At 53.4% G+C, this 20,658-nt stretch overlaps 4 protein-coding genes across 8 annotated transcripts; all 4 read right to left on the bottom strand.

The window, feature by feature from the left end:
- Positions 1–339: 339 nt before the first annotated feature.
- On the bottom strand, positions 340–3,363 carry Naa80 (N(alpha)-acetyltransferase 80, NatH catalytic subunit). The gene is made up of 2 exons (XM_013346637.2): positions 3,293–3,363; positions 340–1,530 (listed from the first exon to the last, which is right to left on the bottom strand). Coding segments are annotated over exons 1-2 (996 nt in total). The 5' UTR covers positions 3,295–3,363; the 3' UTR covers positions 340–536.
- On the bottom strand, positions 1,479–7,465 carry Hyal1 (hyaluronidase 1). 4 transcript variants are annotated; one of them, XR_003376953.1, is made up of 7 exons: positions 7,353–7,465; positions 5,964–6,887; positions 5,200–5,289; positions 4,727–5,033; positions 3,293–3,474; positions 2,889–2,942; positions 1,489–1,553 (listed from the first exon to the last, which is right to left on the bottom strand). XR_003376953.1 is itself a non-coding variant. In XM_013346635.2 (6 exons), exons 1-5 carry the CDS (start codon positions 7,410–7,412, stop codon positions 3,296–3,298), a joined length of 1,560 nt encoding a protein of 519 aa, XP_013202089.1. In that variant the 5' UTR covers positions 7,413–7,465; the 3' UTR covers positions 1,479–1,553; positions 3,293–3,295. The 4 variants fall into 4 exon arrangements, 3 of the variants coding, with proteins under 3 accessions (XP_013202089.1, XP_026635157.1, XP_013202088.1); XM_013346635.2 differs by lacking the exon at positions 2,889–2,942 and having other exon boundaries at positions 1,479–1,553; XM_026779356.1 differs by lacking the exon at positions 2,889–2,942 and having other exon boundaries at positions 1,523–2,079.
- A 3,532-nt stretch (positions 7,466–10,997) lies between these two features.
- Hyal2 (hyaluronidase 2) lies at positions 10,998–15,768 on the bottom strand. Of its 2 annotated transcripts, none has more exons than XM_013346465.2 (4): positions 15,692–15,768; positions 12,688–13,654; positions 12,174–12,263; positions 10,998–11,699 (listed from the first exon to the last, which is right to left on the bottom strand). In XM_013346465.2, the coding sequence occupies exons 2-4, from the start codon at positions 13,606–13,608 to the stop codon at positions 11,298–11,300; spliced, it is 1,413 nt and encodes a 470-aa protein (XP_013201919.1). In that variant the 5' UTR covers positions 13,609–13,654; positions 15,692–15,768; the 3' UTR covers positions 10,998–11,297. The 2 variants fall into 2 exon arrangements, with proteins under 2 accessions (XP_013201919.1, XP_005347910.2); XM_005347853.3 differs by lacking the exon at positions 15,692–15,768 and adding an exon at positions 14,503–14,817.
- A 1,913-nt stretch (positions 15,769–17,681) lies between these two features.
- Tusc2 (tumor suppressor 2, mitochondrial calcium regulator) lies at positions 17,682–20,411 on the bottom strand. The gene is made up of 3 exons (XM_005347852.2): positions 20,143–20,411; positions 18,993–19,113; positions 17,682–18,866 (listed from the first exon to the last, which is right to left on the bottom strand). Exons 1-3 carry the CDS (start codon positions 20,286–20,288, stop codon positions 18,801–18,803), a joined length of 333 nt encoding a protein of 110 aa, XP_005347909.1. The 5' UTR covers positions 20,289–20,411; the 3' UTR covers positions 17,682–18,800.
- Between the last annotated feature and the right edge of the window lie 247 nt (positions 20,412–20,658).

Genomic DNA, 20,658 nt, shown 5'->3' with positions numbered 1-20,658 from the left:
TGTTGTCTCTGCCTCAAGTACACTCAGTGCTTGCCTTCTCACTTCCCTGACTTAATTCATATTCAGCACTCAGGTCTCTACCATCGCCTATCTCCCGGATCCCTTTGGCTCCCAGCATGAGTCCTGCCACACACACAAATTCTTCACTGCCAATGTCCAGTGCCGGGCTTGACACAGAGTAAGTACTTGGTAATGAGCAAATGGGAAAGGAACAGTTACCATGGGCCTGGCAGAGGAGGAACAACAAAGGACAGATATTACCTCATCAATGGCTCTTGGGCCAAGTTAGGGAGAGAGGATCTGGGCAGAGGGGTTAACAAATAAATTGTCACAGCCATATCTAATGGAAGCCTTTATTCAGCCACACTAACAGCTTTGAGCCAAAGCTCTTAAGCCACCTCCTGGCCCATTGGTACCCAGGAAACATACACAGGCTAAGGTTGCCCCCAGGGGCTAGGGGGCTAAAGTATGGCCAGTGGGCTGAGGCTGGGACTGTTCTGGGCAATTCAGTGTCCCAGACAGACAGTGCCTAGCCTTCAGATGTCTTTTTCCATCCAGAATATAGGGCACCCCTTCAGATCTCGGTATCGTGTCTCTAGCATGCTTTGAGCAAGGGGCCCTGGTGAAGGAGGGGGTGATGTGGTCAGAGACTGGGGTAAGGGAGGAGGTGGTGGCAATGGGGGTCCCTTGGAGCTCTTTGGGATGCCTTGGGCAGCTAGGATAGGCCCCTTGCAGGGTGGCTGAGGGCAGGGTGTCTTAGAGAAGGCACGTAGGAAGGTAGTGGGCAGCCGACGGTTGGTGAAGACCAAACCCTGCACAGGCTCACCCAGGTTGTAGCCCAGATGGGCATAGAAGTATAACTGATCATGGGTAGTGAGGTGAAGCCGGCGGAAGCCCCGGGCTCGGGCAAAAGCCTCCAAGCCCTCCATGAGGCGGCGGCCAAAGCCACGGCCTCTCAGAGCCCGGGCTACCACCACTGTCTCCACTAAGAGGCTGTGGGGATGGTCCAGTACCCGTGATAAGCGGGCATGGCCCACCACAATAGGGGATGCTCCAGGCGTGGGATGAGGGCTCAGCAGCATCAGGCAGAGGGGGAAGGCATCTGAGGACTGGCCCAGGGAGTGGAGACGGGAGGCACGGCTGCGGGGCCACTGGTCATTGATGAGGTCAGCACAAGCACTCAGGAGCTCAGGTCGACAGTGCACAGGCTCCAGGGTCAGCTCAGCTGGGTTGAGGGCTGGGGTCTCCTGGCATGCAGGATCCAGGGTAAGCTCAGCTGGGCCAGGACTGAGGGTCATCTCTGGGTGGCATGTGGAATCCAGGGTCAGCTCAGCTATCCTAGGACTCAGTGACAGCTCTGGCTGGCGTGCAGGATCCAGGGTTAGCTTGGTCAGGTTGACTCTCAGGGTCAATTCTGGCTGGCATGCAGGATCTAGAGTCAGCTTGGCTGGGCTGGTACTCAGGATCAGCTCCATCCGGTCTAAGGTAGGGGTCAGTGTGGCTGGGCCAGGGCTCAGAGTCAGCTCTTGCCTACAGGTAGGATCCAGGCTCAGCTGAGGCAGATAGGAAGCCAAGGTCACTTCCCATTAGGTTTCAGGTGGCTCACTGCCAGGCTGGAGGGTAAGACCACAGTCTCCAGGCAGTGGCATCGCCTCATACACGGATTCACCTCCTGTGGATAACAGCCACGCTAGGCTGTGTCAGGAAGACAGGGTGGAGGCAGGGAAGGACTGAGGGATGGGGGTTTTGCATTTGGGAACTGGGGAATGCACTGGAAAGTACAGGTGCCCAGGAAGAGACCCATCCCTATGAATGAATGAACCCAGGTGTCCTACCCCAACACTGGAGGGAGGCTGAGGGGGGTTATGGTAAATGCTGGAAGCTGTGGTAGAACCCAGAAGTTCTGGCTACAAATTTGTTGACCATTACAACAGCTCACTGTGCCAGGCTAACCAACCTTGTCCACTTGCGGGCTATCTCTTGCTTTGGTTTGGGTCGCCCCCACCTCTGTCTCTCTCCAGGGTATGTAGCCTATGCTTGCCTCAAAGTAGCGATCCAACTGCCTTAGCCTCCTAAGTCCTAGGATGGCAAGCATCAGCCGTCACCACCCCGAGCAGCCTGTCTTATCTGTAGTAGTTCATGACTGTAGCTGGCTAGCCTGGCAAAGGGTGAACCAGATATCTCTCTACTTCGCTATAACCTGAGGTTTCTTTTTCAGAAGGAAGATCACTCCCAGCAGTTGCCCTGTCCCTCCTTCTCCCTACATGTCGGCTCTCCACTAGCTCTGAGCTTTTGCAGCTATCGAGCCACACCTGCTATCAAGTGGATGCTGGGACCCACGCACCCACCCAAACAGGCCCAGTAGGCCCCCATCACCACCACCTGCCTTCCTTCCTGGAGAGCAGAGCTGATGGTTCCCCTCTCCGATTCTGTCCAGTTCAGAACACTTTGGGTATAGACCCAACTGTTGCTACATATGGTGTCTTAACAGCATCAGCATGGAGATTGGCCCATTGCACAGAATGTGGCTTTTGCAAGCCTGCTTGCCTCTGGCCTGAGTTTCATAGCTACCCTGATAAGGATTATGGCTTCCTTAAATCTAAGGTGTCCAACGGTCACCAAACTGGGGACCCAGGTCACCAAGTTGGGGACCTAGGCCTAAACCCAATGTCTAATCCTCATTGTTTGCCTACCTTATTTTAGGTTCTGCTGGAAGAAGGGGCTATGTTGGGGGATTTCTTGGGAGTGCATGAACAGTTAACTCCCTCTCTCTCATCTGCTCCCACTTAAAGTGCCTCCTGACTCCCCTTCCCAACTTTCCCTGAGCATGAGGGCAGGCAGTTCTCACCCCTCACACAAATCCCATACCTGGGCTTTAAGCCCCTTACCTGCCTCAGTCAGCTCAGTCGGAGCAGCGTTCCCTCCCAGCTCCTAAGCAAGGACTGGAAGGAGGAACCTCAGGGTCCGCCCCTACCCAGAGCCCCAGGGTTCCCCAGACCGGCTTAACCCCTTCATTGCGGGCCCCACCACTGTAGGTAGAGCAAAGCTCCCGGTATTCAGAGAGGGTGTGCACTTGCCCCTTGTGGGACACAGGCAGGATCTTTTGGGAGTGGGGGTTTTGAAAGTTTGATTATGGGTGGGTATGGCTCAGCATGCGGGGGGGGGGGGGGGGGCGGGGGACGGGGGAAAGGGCCAGCGCTGGTAAGACTTGAGGGGCGACATGGCCACTTGAGGGACCACAGGCGCGGGGAGGATAGATGAGTAACGTGTGAGCTGTGAGGGTGATACTGACATGTTAAAGCCGAGCTCCGGGATGGTCCGCGCCCAGCCTGCGCACGATTCGGTATCTCGCGGTCTCTGGCTCCGATTCCTCGGTTTGCCTACGCTGGTCCCAGTCGTACGGAGGACTCACAGCAGTCTTCCCCGGAGACGGCGTACCTCCTCCTAAGTCCTCCGTGCCCGGAATGTCACCACCTAGACACCCCGCCCCTGGTTCTGAGCGTCACAACAGAGCTAGTGCAGGCCCATTCGGTCCCCTGGTTTCTTCCCTTCCGGCGGTGGTCAGGCCTAAAACTTCCTCCCGATGGCTCCGCCTTCTCTTGGCCCGGCCACTGCAGGCCCTGCCTCTGACTTCTAGCTGCTTGCTTGTGTTTGGCTCCGCCTGCACCTCTCCCCGCTCCGCCCCGGGCTCGTAGTAATGGAGTTTCGTTTTGTCTTCTCTTTGATAGTGTCTAGCAGACCTAGTGCATCAAAGGACTTCTTCCTGATCATGGAAAGCAGTGGTCTTTAGACAACACACTTGGGTGAAAGAAACGAGCCTTCCCAGTGCTTTCTGGGTTCTGAGACTTGCCTACTTTAGGAGCTAACTAAACAGCTAAGTAAAATATGACAGCTTCCTTGGCTGGGTTGACCAGTGCTAGTATCTCTCTGGAGATACAGGGATCCTGTAGAGTGGTGTTATTGTGTTTTCCCAGCTCATTTAGGGCACCACCAACACACAGTAGGTGTGCAAGTTTCTGTCTTTGGAGCCAGATAACCTAGATTTCAATATACATCTTGGTTTTGTTTTGTTTTCTGTTTTTCTTTTTCAAGACAGGATTTATCTGTAGCTTTGGAGACTGCCCTGGAACTCACTCTGTAGACCAGGCTGGCCTCAAACACACAGAGATCCGCCTGCCTCTGCCTCCCGAGTGCTGGGATTACAGGTGTGCGCCATCATGCCTGGCCTTGCTTGTCTCTTCTTGCTGGGCAACACTGGACAAAAAGTACTCCCCCTCAGTGGCTAGGAATATAGCCTAGTGGTAGAGCACACACTTAACATGTGTGAGGTCCTACCTTCAATTTCCAGCACAGCAAAAAATAAGTGAAAAGTATTCACCCCTCCTGCGTGTCTTGAATTGTGAAGACTTCTAGTGCTTATTTAGCACAAGTCTTGGCACAGAGCAGACATATGGCAAATGCCAGCTTTTGTGACTGCTGACTCATAGATTCTGAAGGACTTGCCTATGATTCTGCCAAGTAGGTCCTTATAGTGCCGGCCCTTAATTCTGAGTCACTATGTGACTACCCCCATGAGTGTGCCTGTGTGCATATGATTAGAACAGTGGTTGAGTGTACTCCTGACTGTGACTGTATGCATGTGACTGTATTTGAGGAAGTCATAAGTAGGCCCAGGGTATGTTAGGTGTTCAGCATGTGCGAGCAGGTCCAGCTAATCAGTACGTACCCTGCTTCTCACACCACTTTCCACGCCATCCACGGTAGCAGCGACACTTGAATTTCATAGCCATCTCTGTCCGATCATTAAGTGTGAGGGTACCATTGAGGCTTAGGGGCCTGCCATCACTTGTTAGCTGAATGGAAAAACTGGCCGGATTGAGGGTGAGCAGAGCCTCGGGATAACTGGGACGGCGGGCACAGCGACCGTGGCCGGAACACAGAGCTTCACTGCAGAGAAGAGCTGCACTGGTCACGTTCATGATGAAAGGGCCAAGTGTGGAATCCATATACTCTTTAATGACCTGGCATGATTCCTGAGTGGGAAGCAGAGTGTAAGTGACCACAGCCTGTCTGGGCCCACTCAGTCTTTACCTCTTACAGGTAAGTGATACTTACCTTCACTCAGCCAGGACTTCCTGGGTACAAAGAGTAGGCCAAGTCTCCCCTCATCCCTACCCCTCCTCCCAGACCTCGACTTACCTTGGTAGATGTATTTTTTGAGCTCACCCAGACCACCACACCTGCTGCTCCCTGAGCTGCACTCTCCCCAATGCTCTGTTCCAGCTCCTCCTGGGAAGGAGATTGCATAGTTCTATGGGACCTACCGTCCTTCCTGCCTGTGGGAACTGCTGCAACATCACTGGATAGGACAAATAATATGTAGCCTTCACCTGAGGCTGCTCTAGTGCTGATAGCTGGGAGCAAGCCTGTTCTCTGTCTAGCCTGTAAATAGACAGGAACTAATTTTTCTATTAAATTATGAATCACCGGGGCTCGAGAGATGGCTCAGCGGTTAAGAGCACTGCCTGCTCTTCCAAAGGTCCTGAGTTCAATTCCCAGCAACCACATGGTGGCTCACAACCATCTGTAAGCTCACAACCATCTGTAATGAGATCTGGTGCCCTCTTCTGGCCTGCAGGCATACATGCAGACAGAATACTGAGAATACTGTACACATAATAAATAAAAAAAATTCTTTAAAAAAAATTATGAATCATCCATGCTCCACATAGAAGCTGGCACCAAGTAGACGTTCTATGTATGTGGGAATGATTGGGCAAAATACTAGGGTATAAGTCAGTGGGAAAGAATTTGTACAAGACCTTGAGTTTGATTTACATGATGCCCCCGCCCCCCAAAAAGACAGAAGTACCCTGAAGCTATGTGGACTCGGCTGTTGGACCTATTGCTTTATTATCTACCAAGGAAGGCTGACAGTGAAGACGAGGTGACACAGGACTCACCAGGGACAGAAGATGATCTGTCATTTCATAGAAGATCTGCACGTAGGGCAGTATAGGCACACTGGGGTCTCTGGAAGCGCTAGCTACACGGAATGCCTCTTGTACACGGTGTCGAACATACAACCGTGCCTTCCCTGTGCCCATCAGTGCTGGAGGCAAGTAGATACTGGGATAGAGGGCATAGCTCTGGTTCCATAACCACTCTAGCTGATCATTCTGGTCACGGATGTTTAGTGAGCACTGGCCTGTGTAATTGGAACTTAGGAAGTCATAGTTGTAGCAGTCAGGGAAGCCATAGTAGCCCCAGAGGCCACGAGGACGCAGTACCTGCCCCAGCTGGAGGGTGCCTGCCATCCAGGCCTGTGCAGCTTCCTGAAACTGGTCCTGAGCTACTGACTCCACTAAAGTTTCCGGCCAGTCAGGGTGTTCTGCCTGGACAAGTGCCATTGAGCGCTGTCGATAAATGTCCTTGCTGTCCCAGTTGAAGGCCCATCGTGGGCGCCATGCCTCCCAGTCAATGACTGCCAGTCCTGAGAAGTCAGGTTCAGGCATGACGGCCTTGATGTCCTGGAATGCGTGAACAAGGTGGGTAACCAGGCTAGCATTCTGGGGCAGGCCACCATATACGGCTTCCCCGGTGGATGTATAGTAGGGGTAGGTGCCCAACTGCCAGCTGTAGAAAATTGTCATGTTAAGGCCTTGAAAGCTCTGCTCCTTGTTGGCAATCACGTCAAACACACTGACATCCACATCCACTCCACAACTCTCCAGGCACCAGTAAGTGTCTGCATTCCAAACAGTGATGAACGGCTTGTTGGGTACCATGGAACCTCCGGAGCCTTGGGCCAAGCTGAGCAAGGTCAGGAAGAGGGTACAGATGTAAAGCAGGTGGGCTGCAGTGGCACGGGGTGGGTCTGGGGAGACCTGGCCAAGGGAGGCAGAGTTCAAGGCATATGTCAAACTTTCTGAACCCTGCTTGAAATAGTTGGGCCCAGCCCCTTCCTCAGAAGGTTGTCCCTGCTGTGATTTTAGTTGACCATTAATCTGTAGGGCCCAGCGAGGTCAGAGAGCTGAGTAGAGGCCTGGAGAGGAGCATTGCCATGAAAGGTACAAGTGAGTCCCCTCTGTGGCCAGGACTCTGCCATCTGCTTCCCCCCAAGCTTTGCCTTGGCCTTATCTTACCCACCCTTTCCCCAAGGACCAGAGGAAGCATCACATCTGTTTTGAAAGAGGAGCTGAGCCCTCAGTTCAGGCCGATCTGATGAATAAGGGAGGCCATTCCGTTTCTCCCACCAGGAATCCTGGCAACCGTTGGGAAAAGGGATGCTCAAGTGACCAAGAAGAACCCAGCCCTGGAAACCCGCCAGCTGCCCACTTGTCCCTGCTGACCTCAGGACTGAAGGGTTTCATTCTCCAAACTTCCTGACCATGCTGTGTAAGCACAAGCATGGTTTGGCCTTAGTTGCAGCAACTTCAACAAGCTGCTGCTTGTGCCTGCTGCAGCTTCGGGGAAATTCTGAGCTTTTGTAGACAGTCGCACCACCCAGTTTATGGGCTGGCGGCTGGTGTTGGCACGGGGTGGGACTGGGGCTGGTCTAACATCAGCACCTCCCACTCAGACAGCACTTGGGGAGGCTGTGTTCTTACTGGGCCTGGAGGCAGAGTAGCCAACCAGGTCCAGCAATGTGTGGTCCTGCAGTGTGGTCGCTGAGGGCTGTGTGCTTATAGAGGGAGTCCTTTCTCCACAGCACCGTGATATTTCAGCCTCTGGGCACTTTTGCCTTTGTGGGTCCCCTCCTCATTAAAACAAGTTTCTCTCTCTCTGTGTCTCTATCTATCTGCCTGTCTGTCTCTGTCTCTGTTTCTCTCTGTGTGTCTCTCTCTCTGCAGTGCTGGGAATAGGAGCCAGGGCTTCATGCTTGCTAACCAAATGCTCCATCACTAAGCTATATCCCTAGCCCTTCAAAAAGACATTTTTAAAGCATAAGAAGCCCTGGTGAGATAGCTCGCCAGTAAAAGCACCTGCAGCCAAGCTTGATGACCTGAGTTCAATACCTGGGACACACTTGGTAGAACTAACTGGTTAAGTGTGTGGTCCCTGAGGACTATATGCTTCTAGGGTACTTTCTCCATACCACTGTGACAAGTGGTGTTTTCTGACTTCTACCAAGCATCATGGCATGCACATGCCCACATGTAAGTACAAATAAATGTAAAATGCTAATAAAAAAATAGAGAGCCTTTATTTTTGGCCTTTACAGCACACATATGCATACTTATAACACACACACACACACACACATGTATACAAGTCAAACAAAATTTTTTTGTGGGTTCCTAGAAGTATGGAGGCTCTTAAGCCCTGCCTAACTGCCTAATAGGTAACCTGTCCCTGGTTCTGGGAGGTTCTGTTTGTGAAGTTGAGGTGTGTCATCACCCTTTGTATAGTCTGGTTAGTGACAGTCTTTGTGAATTGCTAACTGAGCCACTGCCCAAATCCCCAGGGGTTTATACATATAAGTGTGGGATCTCAGTGCCTAGGACCATGTGCTAGCAAGGTTGCTATTTTGCGATCACGAGACCCTGTATTGGCATGACCATGGAAATGAGCAGGGGTCATGAATAAGTACTGTGTGTTCATGTGTTTGTTGTTTTACTAGCTCTGTGAATCATGGGCTGGTTACTGAGATCTGCTAGGTGCTCAGGTCCAGGCTTGCCTGCAAGGCCTGGAAAGTAAGGAGAGGACATGGCCCTGCCCAGGTGGAATGCTGTCTGGGCCTGCAGCTGTGTCTGTTCCTGAACCACTGAAGCTCGTACTTGGTGGCCACTGAACACTGGTGCTCACAGTAGGGCTATCATATGGGCTTGGTTTCACTGCCTGTGCATGCCTAGGGTCTTTGAGCAGCCCCACATTGCTACCCTGACCCTTCCTCTACCCCTTAGGGCGTTCTGGTTATCTTTGGTGTGGCGTGACTTTTTCTTAAGCAAGTGTAAAGGACTTCTATTCATCTCAGATAAAGTACTGATGACAGACCAAAGAGACTATTCTGTCCAAGTCTGACTGGTGAATCAAAGAGTTTTTTTTTTTGTTGTTGTTGTTGTTTTTTGTTACGTTACAGGAAGAACATGAGGGACCACTTATAGAAGCCACATGACTCAAAGGCAGCTGTATCACCAAAAGGCAAACCCTAGCATGGGGAACAATACACAAAAGCTGTTTTCCTTGGAACAGCTTGCCAACTTGTAGGTAGCTCCTCTCTCTAGCAACTATTTACTGCTTTTTAGTTTTGGAGAGGGGGATTCATGAGTCTTGTAGCATATATATATTCAGTTCTCAGTACTCATCCCTGTGTGTTGTTGGAAATCACAGGTGTGGAGGAGACGGAAGTTTCCCTAGTCTTTGCTCTCCTTTGTTGAACTCCATTATTTTTGGTCTTTTTTTTTTTTTTTTGGATTTTAAAATTAAGTCTAGTGTGGTGGCACGTGCCTGTAATCCCAGTGCATGGGGGGCAGAAACAGGTAGATTTCTGTGAGTTCAAGACCAGCCTCATCTACATACTGAGTGCTAAGCTAAGTAGGACTGCATAGTGAGACTCTTGCCTCACAACTTTTTTAAAGTTATGTTTATTTATTTATGTATTTGTATATGTGCCACAAGGTCATACAGAGGTCAGAGGACCATTCCAGGGAGCTGGTAATCAGGCTTGATCGCAAGTGCCTTTTGCCCAGAGCCCTATTTCTCATTTATTTATTTGTTCATTTATTTTCCCCAAGGCAGGGTTTCTCTGTATAGCCCTGGCTGTCCTGAAACTCACTCTGTAGACCAGGCTGGCCTGGAGCTCACAGAGATTCACCTGCCTCTGCCTCCCAAGTGCTGGGATTAAAGGTGAACAACACCATCAGCAGGCTCCTCTTTTGTTTGAAGATATGTAACTGGCCTATATGAGCCATATACTCATATGTGAGCTATATCCATAGAGCTTAGTCTGGCCTCCAAGCCAGGACTGGGCTTGAACTTCCGATCTTCCTGCCTTTCTCCCAAGTTACAGGGATTACAATAGGCATGCATTGTCACCTGGTTCCTCCATATCCCTTTCAAATCTCAACATGGTTGTTGGCTGTCCTTACTCACTTTCTGGTTCTGGTGTGTGAACTTGGGACTTAGTGCAAGCTAACCGTAGGAGCACTTGTAGGGCCACTAAGTTTCTTGAGGACAGGGCTGAGGGGGTCATCACTGACACTCTAGTGGGCCTGAGGGAAGGACAATGGGGGTAACACCGGTCAGAGTTGTCCCAACTACCCCGGCTCCGCTACTTCTCTCCTCTGGATCTCCTATTAGGCAGTTTGTTCGATGCACGGGAGAGGGTTTTTGTGTATTTATAACCACACACACACACACACACACACACACACACAGCTGGTGATCAATCTCCGGACCTTCACATATCTAGGTTTGTCTCTATCACTGACCTTATATATATATTCATATCCTGGCTCCAAAGCTGACCTTTGAGGATGACCCTGCTCCGCGGATCAGGGTAGTTCCATCAGGTTTCCACGTAGTGACAGGGATTGACAGCCTACCTCCCAGACCCAAGAGAAGGCTGTGACTCAGCCGGTGAGAAGGGTCATGTGACAGGAGTCCCCTGCCCTTGGATCAGGGAGCAGAACTGCCCTTGTCTGTAGGAACATCCGGGAAGATCACTTCCCCTTTCTCCCTGGGTGGCTGAGGGAAGAAAGCTGGTGTTGGCCCAGCCTGGGCTACTGGGACAGGTGGCAGATACACAGCCAGCTCTATCAGTCACACAATGGTGGGCACAACTCATTCCAGTCAAGGTAAAGTGGAAGTGAGGTTAGGGTAGAGCAGGAATCCTACTCTGGTGGGTCCTGCCCCCCACAACTGCTGAGCAGGCACCGCCCTAGGCCCCAGTGACCACACAGCTGAGGGGCTCAAAGAGCTCAGCTTAACCTCATCCACAACCCTGAGCTCTCTTGCACATACTAGCCCAGAAGCAGGAAAACAAGGCACAGTTGTTTTATATTTAATTTACAAAAGAGACCCCAGAACTATAAACTATCCAGGAGCAGGGAAGTAGAGTCAGGCCTTCCCTGGTTTAGCTATAGCCTCCTTCTTCACTGCCAAGATGAGGGGCTTCTTGGGGGATTTTTCTCTCCCCCTTAGAACAGGGGGGTGACAGCTGCATGGATGCCTGCCAGGCATCACGGGGGCTCTGCCCATGCCAAATTTGTCTACCCCCAACATACTCCTCATGCCCAGATCCTTGTGCCAGAGGCCAGCTGGAGTGATATCCCCGGGAGACCTCTTTATAAGGTTCAGGTAAGGGCCATGGCTACCAAAGCCAGCAGAGCAATGAGGTGGGACCCAGCCCAGGCTCTCCTGGCACTTCCTGCTTCCCGCTTATGGTCTCTTTGGCATTGCTCGCCACCCCAGCCCAAGTAGCACTGGCAGCGAAAGTGCGTCTGCAGGTAGTTGAGGTCGGCATCGCTGAGCTTCCCCTCGGGTCGAAGCTGGGGTTCATTAGGTGTACGGCCAGGCACCAGCCGGAAGCTGCTGGCACTGAGGTGCAGGAAGGTATTGGCGCTGGGATTGCGGCGCACACAGCGTCCATGGCCATGGCATTGGGTCCAACTGCAGTACTGGGTGGCCCAGGACACATTGACTACGTAGGGAACCAGCCACTGTGTTAGGTAATTCTTGAGGTACTGGCAGGTCTCCTGGAGGAAGAGGCCAAGGTTAGCAGGTGAGCATCCGATGGTAGCTGCCTCAGCCCAAAGCCCTGATGGGAAACTGTCTACACCTCTTTCTTTCAGCAGCGGTGGAGTTGGAATCCTAGCCCAGGCAAGTGTTCTTTGAAGCTCATCCTGGGCACACTTACTTGTGTACATATGTACATATCATATATTCAGTTCCCGAGCCTTTACGGTCCTGTCCCTAGTGAGAAGTGGGGGTGGAGACAGACTGGAACCCAGCTGTGCGGATGAGGAAGGGTGGAACTCCAGCTGTTCGGGACAGCATTTCCTCTTCCTGGGAACAGGGTGGGGGTGCCCTTCTTCTCTGTTGGGTTCAGGGACAAAGCCTCCATGCTTAGGAGGCAGCCAAGCTAGACTGAGTTCATATACCCAGGTGAGGGTGAAAGCCAAAGTATAAATTCCCCACCAGGTTTGGCTGGCTGGGGAGGTCTCCCTTACCATACTTGACGCATACACTGAGTCGCCCCAGAAAATGACACCAGCTGAGCCCAGGGCTGCACTCTCACCGATGGTAGAGATGAGGTCCATCTGTGTGGGAACGGATGATTACTGAGGAAAACTGACAGCAGACAGGAAAGGAGGGACACACCTGTTCTAACCTGCTGACCATGACGCAAGCCCTCCCCGTATGCCTCCAGGCAGGGCTGTTCGGCTTTCTGGGTGTAAGTCCACGTCCATGCCTACCTGGGACCTTCGTCTCCAAAGCCACATTCTGACTCCTAAGTTAGGCGACCAGCTTTAATTCTGTGCACTTTTCACAGACTTCCCAGAGGCTCTAGGCTAATTCTCAGCTCTGGGCCTCAGTCTTATTTACAGAATGAGGAAGACGTTGGCCTTCCACAAGAGTAAAAGAAATGTGGAACACACAGTAAACTCTAGTACTTTTGGTCCCCGATAAACCCAAGCATGCAGTGGTTCCTGGAGGAAGAAGGCAAGGCCCTGGAACACATACCTGACTCAGTCCTGTGAGTCCTCGGGTGTATGTGGGGCGTGTGAAGACGTACACTGGGAGGGCATGGTTTGCATGGTGGGTGTGAGCCACACGAAGGGCCTCCTGAACACGGAAACTCACAAAGTTGCGGCTGTGTGTGGAGGAAGCCAGTGTCTCATCCAGGTACACAGAGGGAAAGAGAGCGGTGCTCTCCGCCCAGAGCCAGGCCAGCTGGTCATTACGTGCCACTTCCACATCAGGACAGCGGCCTGTGTAGCTCTCCCAGTTCTGGACATAATCATGATTATAGCAGTCAGGAAAGAGGTAGAAGCCCCAAAGGTGCTGAGGTCGGACTGCCTTGACATAGCGTAGTGTATTCAACATGAACTGCCGAGCAGCAAACTCAAACTCATACTGCGCCTGCTTTACTATTCGGTCTGGCGGCCAGTCAGGGTGTCGACTGGCCACCAGCTGGCGTGAAGACTGCCGGTACACATCCTTCTCCTGCCAGTTTCGCACCCATACAGGCCTCCATTCCTCCCAGTCAATGACCGCCAGCCCCCCAGGCTCCTGGGTGTGAATATAGCGCTCCACAGATTCCTTCAGCATGGGCAGGTGTGCGCAGAGGCTACCGTTCTGAGGCACACCACCGTGCACAGACATCCCAGCTGCATCGAAGCGTGGATACAGGCCTAGACGGTCGTAGTAGAAGGTGGTGATGTTCTGGTTGACAAACCCCTCATTCGGTGAGGCCTCCACATCGAAGGCCCTGAGGTCCAGGGGCACTTTGTGGCGCGGGGCACATTCTTGTGTGGGCACATTCCATGCGACCACAAAGGGTCGGCCAGTGAAGATGGGTGGCACTGTGGGCTTAAGTTCCACGGCCCATGCTACCTCCAGCACCAGGGCCAGTGTGATGATGGGACCCAGTCCTGCCCGCATGCTGGGGGCTACAGGAAGTGTCACCTGCCTGGTAGCAGCTCAGGAACTGAAGGAAGTGTGGGAGAGAACAAATCAGTCTAGACAGTTCCAGAGGCGTGCACCTTATTCCCATCTACACTCCCCAAACCCACACTGTGCTCCCCACTGTGTCTGCCAAGGCCGTAAGAAGTTTGAGAGATGGATTCTGAAGGGCAGGCAAGAGATCTAGGGACTCTACCAAACCACAGAATTTTCTGGAGCTGCCTGTGGCTGGGCAAGAATCTCCTTTAGGTCTGTGTCCCTTCTGGAAATGGGACGAATTAGGCTCCAGATTCACGGCCAGAGTCACTTACATGCCTATATACCATACAACACACGGTTTTAGAACACCCTGAACACAAGCTCCACCCTAGAGGCCCCCCAACCCCCCGCTAAGAACTCTTGACTTAGAGAAGGAATAGCATTTGAACACAATGCACACAGAAGCTGGGAAGCTGTTATGAACACGGCAGAGGAACTGGTATCTGTACAACATGCTCCAAAGCAGAAGAGTGAGGCTGTCAGGATTTAGTCCCGGGCACCGACACTGTCTTTGGCTTGGAGTAGGCGTCCGGGGACAAAGGGGCAGCGGAGTACGCACGGCGATGCTCGCCGACCTGCCCTTCCCACCACAGCCACCGAAAATCTGTGCGAGTCCTCGCGACCGGCCTACACCCTCACCTCCTAGCACAAGAGATCCCGAGTGGAGGGTATTTCTCCCGGTCTTTGTGCGGGACCCCGCCCCCGCCCCGCACGTGGGGCCAGAGTTCACCTGGGTGGGGGTGGGGTCCCTGGGTCATTTATGAAGGTGCCCCTAGAGACTCAGAGCCCAGCTCATAGGGAGAGAGTCACCAAGCTTGCAACGCCCGCCCTCACCTCACACCAGGCGCCACCAGGACCCACGCCAGGGCCGCCGCCATCCTGGTACCAGCCAAGCCCGCTCCGGCCCTTCGCCCAAGCACTGCCCCAGCTCGAGCCTCTGCTGGCTCCGCCCCGAGGCCAGCGCGCCCTTTAAGAATCTAGCCTCGGAGGTGGACCTATGGCAGGATTTGCGGCCTCGCGGGGAGGGTGCGTCCGCCTTCCTTTCTTCCAGTGCCGCGTTTCGAGTTCGAGGACCCTCAGACCTTCTGCAGAGGAACATAGTCATCTCTCTGTGATCTAATACTTCTTGAAATCGGGATTTCCGCTAGGGTCTCAGCCGCGAGAGTCATCCAGCCTGAGATAGTACCCCCACAGTCTGTCGCCAGTGGAACAGTCCACTCTTTCCAGCCATCCTCTTAAAGGGGTAGAATACTAGATGGGGCGGGCGGGCGGGCGCGCGCGGAGGTGGTGGTATGTGGAATAAAGGCTTACGGCCGAGGCCTTGACTGGGGGTAGCTGCGGGTTCAGTCCCACACGCCTGACTTTGGACTCTAGCAGTGTGGGCCCTTTGTGTAATATAAGAGATTTTGACCCAAGTGAATCCGGAGCCGCCAGGGACATTAACGACCCGCCTTCTCGGATCCCAAGACTCCCTCCACTAGCTTGCGGTCAGAGGGAAGCCCCGCCCCTTGCCTGTCTAGAGGAGGGGGCCTAGGACGGCCTCTGAGCCCTCCCCTAGCAAAGCCGATGCAGCGGTTGTCCTGGTGACCAGGGGGTAGGTCGTCGCGTTTCTAGAGGGGCTGAAGTTCAGCCTGGCCCAAAAGGAAAAGTGGTCTACCCGCTTTCTCCGGATCCACACCAGGGTAGGCCAATCACTGGATTCTCTCCGGTCCAGTCTCTGCGACGTGGTAGAGGTGGGATGGGGACTCCCAGTCAAGCACAAATAAAGTGCAAGTCGCAGAAGTTTCGGGTCGGAATTATGGAAAGTAGGCTGCAGTGGCTCCCTAGTGCCTCTACTCCACAGTTTGAACCCTTCTGCCTTGCAATCCCCTTCTGGTAGGGAGTAGGCTTAGAGCTGTTCCCTCGGGCCTCTTAGATCTGCTCTCCAAAGCACGACTCAACTTCCCGAAGCCGCCAGCCCCTTTCCCGCCCGCACGCCTGAAAGCTGCGGCCCGACCAGCTTAAAGGTCGTCTCTGGGCTCACCTGTACGGGAGTCTGTCCGCCCAGTAGGTTGGCGGCCTCCCTTCTTCCTGAGGTGGGCTTCTCTAGCCAGGCTACTAGCACCAGCTGCTGCCCTGTGGACAGCCTGCAGGAGATTTGATAAACCCCATTCCCTCCCAACCACTCCCGCCTCCCACCCCTGCCCTTTCTCCTCACTTCCTGCTGCCCCTCTGGGCGGAAAGGGACAGGAACAGGGGCTGGGAGGAGAGCCCCCGACCCTGCTTCCCTTGCTGGCTGGCAGCCCTTGGCACCTTTCCTCTGAGTAGGATCTGGGCCCACGAGTTGTGCCAGGTGACAGGAAGGATATAGGCCTAGGGTCAGGCGCTCATCTCCTTGAGGTTTCAATCATCCTCAAATCAAATCCAGTAGTGGGGGGAGGCAAGTGACGGTATTCATTGGAGTCACACTATTTTGCTTGATTGTTTAGCTAATGGCCCTCTAGAGCAGGTGCCAAAGAAGGAAACTATCTCGTGTGAGGGGAAGACTTGGGTGGGGTGGGGTGGGGGCTTCCAGTAGCTGAGTCATTTTTTTTTTTCCCACTGACAGCGGAAGTATCTGAAGTATGACAAAGGAGACAATGTGACAATGTGTTAATGCCTGTGTCTGTGTGATATGGGAGTGGGGGGTGGGCAGGGGCTAGGAGGATGTGCAGAGCATGGGGCTTCTCACACATGAATGTGTGAAGATGTGTGTCCCTGTGGGAGAGAGAGCGCATAGGAGGGACTCTTGAAGACCAGCAGGGTCCCTTCTGACCTCTGTGGAGGTGCAGGCAGACTTGCCTGCTCTCAAATCACCTGAACCAGCCACCCCTCAGAACCCAAGTGGCGCACCTCCCCAACGCTAGGGAGTCCGCGTGCTAATAAAAAGTTGTATGGGGGCTGAGTGTCCAGCCCAGGCTTTGGTCCTCCACATTAGTGGCGCATCCCTGAACCCCTGAGTTGGCTTCACAAGGGACCAAAGCTTCTAGGAAGCTCCAAGGGTGGGACTCCTGGGAAAACAAAGACCAGGCCAGACTGCCCAGGGCAGGGACACTTCCTTAGGCAGCCAGCAGGAAGGAAGTGAGCACAGCCCAGCCGGATGGAGTGGGGAAACACTGCCCTGATGCATCTATTGTTTATAGCTTTGGGGTCAGTGAAGCAGGTCCAGAACAGGGAGTTCCCCCAGGCAGGATGGTGGTGGTAGGAGATAGGATACTGTCTGATATGGGGAGCCTTGGCCTCTGAACAGGAGGCGTCCTATAGGGGATGGAAGTCATTCTACAGAACTGGAAGTCTAGGCTACACAGGGTGATCCTACTCAAGACTTGACAAGTTCCAGCCCTCGAGCAACTCGAAGACCAACTGCCCTGACTCTGGGTTGATAAATTCCTCCTTCCTAAAGTTCTTGAGCTTAATGGCCACAGACCAGGCCTAGCAGAGAGGCAGCTTGTTCCCTGGCAGCAGAGAGCTAACCACGCACTAGGGACAGAGCCTAGCGAGAGAAGCTGCAACAGAGCTGAGCTCATCCCTCCAGTTGTTACCTGGGAAGAGTCAGGTGTGTGTGGACTCCAGAGCCTGGTAGGAGGCCAAGGGCATGGTGGGAAACTTTGAGGGCCATGGGGCTTAAGCTGTAACCTCACTTGAGATAATGTATTACTGCTGGGACCAGAACTATCCCACAACTATGTATGGTCACACTCACCCCTTAGGCAAGGCAGCTAGGCAAATCTGAAGAGTTTCAAGACCTATTCTCCCCTCCCCCCCCCAGTCCCAAACAAGGTGAGGCAGGTGAGCGGCTCCCAGGGCTGGAGATGGTGTGTGAACACAGCCACCTGTTGGCCAGGGCTGGTATTGCTGGAGGCAATGTTCAGACTTACTGGCTCTTAGAGGGGGCTTGCCAGCCTGGCAGAGTCCAGGGCCAGAGGCCTACCTGATCAGCTCAAGTGGTAATCTAGAAATCGGGTCTTAAAGCCTCACTGGAAACCACGCTCATGTGCAGGGTCTACAAATAATTTTATTGAAATTGAACAAATAACACAACAGTCTTCCTATGCTGGGGACCACCCTCCCCAAGCCATTTCCCATACTCTAGACGCCCAGAGCTTCTACAAACAATGATTTTTTTAAAAAGCCATCTCTATATAATAATCAAACTCTGCCCCAACATCATCATAGTCTATTTACAAACCTTCACATTTGAATTACTTCTTTTATGTGTTTTTCCCTTCTTTTGATCCTTACCAAGGAGCTCCAGTATTTTCCCTTAACTGACCCTGAAGTAGTGAAGATACTATAGGAGAAGGGGTGATGGGCTCCTCATAGCTACTGGCTGCTTCTTACCACTGGGTGAACAGCCCCTCCCCGACAGTTGGGGATGGGTGGGACTTCTGGCGCAAAGACAAGGGAGATTAGACAGAATACGTGGTTCGGGGCAAGTCCCCACAGGCACAGGCATCCGTAGCCTGTCCTGACCCCGGCCTGCACCCTTTCAACTTGGGGGAGGGCACCTGGGAGAAATCAAGAGAAATCAGTCCAGCCCTGGGTGAAAGGAGCCTCCCACACTAGTCCCCATTCTTACTTAACGGCCAGCAAACAGTCCATCTTAGAGCGGGAACGAGTGGCAGGGAGGCAGGAAGAACGAGGCTAGCACTATCCCCAGTCTCTGTCCGACACAGGAGGAATCGAGGTAGCAAACGGCTGAATGCTCTGACTAGGGGAAAGGAAGTGAGGGGAAGGTCGCTCCCACGCGGGTCCAGCCCCCACAGCCCAGGGGCCGGAAGAAGGCAGACTCTGCTTGTAAAGTGCTGGGCCCTAGGCAAGCTTGGAAGAAAGCAGGTCAGGCAAGGAACTAGGAACCAGGCATTCCTGACCAGCATGTGTCCTGCCATGCTTCTTGAAGAAGCGGCTGGGGGAGATGGGCTGGTAATTCTGCCATTGGCCCACACCAGCCACCAACCACTTACTGTTCAGACATAAACCAATACCAGTTAACACTGAGGGACTGCCCCTTAACAACTGAAGGTTCTGGGCCAATGGAGTTGAGTTTATTCAGGGTTGTGGCACCAGCCTGGACTCCTGGGGCAGTGGGTGCTTGTGTCTGCCATGCCACAGGCTCACACTTCATAGAGGATCACGGGGAAATCCACGTGGATTCGGGGGGGATCCAGCTTCACGATGCCCTGACGTGGAAACAGAGGCGAGTGAAGATGAGCTCAAAGCCTCTGTGCTAGGAGCCTTCCCGATATTCCCAGTTCCTCCCCCAGTAAGTTCCAGCTGTATCTATGTTGACATGCCCAGCACCTCACCTGAGGAATCAGATTCTTATGTACCCGCCTCAGCTTGGCTCGCTTCTGCCCATTCTTGGTGACGATTGTCTCCTCATAGAACTCGTGAGCCAGATCCCCGTCTTCATCATAGAACATGGAGCTGTGTAGAGAAGGGAACAGGCTGGGTTGGAGCCTCACACCTGGTCATGGCAAATGCCCCAGACCACAGGGAAGTGTGCTGAACCCCAGATGAAGAGACACAATCTTAACCTTGGTGGAAGAATAGTAGGCATGAAGAACTCTCTGCTTGGAGTCATTAGAGGGATGCAGAAAGTGCATCAATGCCACTGATAATGTCACACCAACAAGAGGTCACAGCAGAACACACTGTCTCATCAGCGGTCTGATCCACAAGGGGAAACTAGCCAGCGGCAGGCCCTTCACCTAGAGCTTATAAAGTGGGTGGTAACTGGCCTGGGCACACTAATCTCACTTCTAAAGACACTGCTAGTTCAGGGTAAAGACCAAGACCGCAAATGTCTGAGCCAGGAAGGCTGCGTTCCCACTCATTCCCAAGTGGTTGGTACAGCCTCATCAGCACTGCTGGTTGGGTCTTTCTGGTGTTTACTGGCAAATTCCCATCCCAGGGAGTGTCGGTCCCTAGGAGCCCTCGAGGTCCAGACCGTTTTGTGTGAGTCCCTGGGGAAAGATGGTTAGTGCTCCAGGTCTAGAGAACCCAACTGGGCAAGGGCCTCTTTTTGGGTGGCCTCACCTTCAGCACTGAGGCCTAGCAGATTTACAGACACTACTCTCAGAGGTCCACCTTCACTGTGGGGAGGGCAAGACACCCAAGCAGAAGATCATTTTCCGTTCTAAGGCTTGGAAGAATAGGAGGTACATAAATGCCTTTAATTTGCAGGTTGAGTTGGATGAAACGAAGATCTTAAGACGCACGGACACCGTCTTTGCGGGAATATGGGGGAGCTTTTACCCAAGGGACAAGACTCAGCCAACTCTTCTCTAAAAAAAATCCTGGGCAGACAGGAGCTGAATGCCACTTGGTTTTCCCCACCCCTTGCTCTGATGGGGATCCAAAACATGACAGTTCTCCTGATTCAAACGTGGGGGGGGGGGGTGGCGTTCCACGTTCCCGGACTTCCTCCCCAAGGCAGATACCCATGCCCCTTACCCACGGCGCGTGAATACGAAGGGGGGCACCGCTCGGGCTCGAGACCGCACCAAAGATTGCTCAGCGCCTGCCGCCTCAGGGCCGCCGCCCCCCGTAGCGGAGGCAAAGGGCCAGAGGCCCCGGGCTTTGGAGCCGCTGGCGCCCATGTCAGCGCCGTCGGCGCATGGCGGACCCAGCGGCCGCTCCGCTCTCACAGTACGGCGAGCGCGACCATGCCCTGCCCCAGCCTCCACTCGCAGGTGCCGCCGCCGCCGCCTTCCGCAGGCTCTGCTGTCTCCACGGAAACCTCACTTCCGCTTCCGCACACCCCGCAAGCTGCCTCCTCTGAGTGGCTCAAGATCTCGTCAGTCTGTAAACTAGAACCAATGACCACCCTCAGAGACCGAACAACCCAGGATGCGCTGCCTTCCAGGTCCCAGAAGGCAATGGGTCCCTAAGGTCAGCTGCCTCCCTGAAAAGCGTTGTTTTGGACTTTAAGGTCGGGTCGGGTATGACTGTTCCAAAGTCCCTGCCGCT

The sequence above is a fragment of the Microtus ochrogaster genome, chromosome 5 (assembly GCF_000317375.1).
Source record: "Microtus ochrogaster isolate Prairie Vole_2 chromosome 5, MicOch1.0, whole genome shotgun sequence".
In the NCBI taxonomy this organism is placed as follows: Eukaryota; Metazoa; Chordata; class Mammalia; order Rodentia; family Cricetidae; genus Microtus; species Microtus ochrogaster.
This window is presented reverse-complemented; position numbering and strand designations above follow the sequence as displayed.

Bases quoted from the DNA above. Each gene is read 5' to 3' on its own strand.
- Hyal1 (XM_013346635.2), bottom strand. From the start codon at position 7,412: ATGCTTGTGCTTACACAGCATGGTCAGGAAGTTTGGAGAATGAAACCC. The intron at 5,034-5,199 runs GTAAGTCGAGGT...CTTCCCACTCAG, and splicing joins CAAAAAATACATCTACCAAG to GAATCATGCCAGGTCATTAA. The intron at 3,475-4,726 runs GTACGTACTGAT...CGGGGTGTCTAG, and splicing joins AAAGTGGTGTGAGAAGCAGG to GTGGTGACATTCCGGGCACG.
- Hyal2 (XM_013346465.2), bottom strand. From the start codon at position 13,608: ATGCGGGCAGGACTGGGTCCCATCATCACACTGGCCCTGGTGCTGGAG. The intron at 12,264-12,687 runs GTATGTGTTCCA...GTTCCCACACAG, and splicing joins GACTCACAGGACTGAGTCAG to ATGGACCTCATCTCTACCAT. The intron at 11,700-12,173 runs GTAAGGGAGACC...CTCTTCCTCCAG, and splicing joins CAGTGTATGCGTCAAGTATG to GAGACCTGCCAGTACCTCAA.
- Tusc2 (XM_005347852.2), bottom strand. From the start codon at position 20,288: ATGGGCGCCAGCGGCTCCAAAGCCCGGGGCCTCTGGCCCTTTGCCTCC. The intron at 19,114-20,142 runs GTAAGGGGCATG...TTCTCTACACAG, and splicing joins TTCGTATTCACGCGCCGTGG to CTCCATGTTCTATGATGAAG. The intron at 18,867-18,992 runs GTGAGGTGCTGG...TTTCCACGTCAG, and splicing joins ATAAGAATCTGATTCCTCAG to GGCATCGTGAAGCTGGATCC.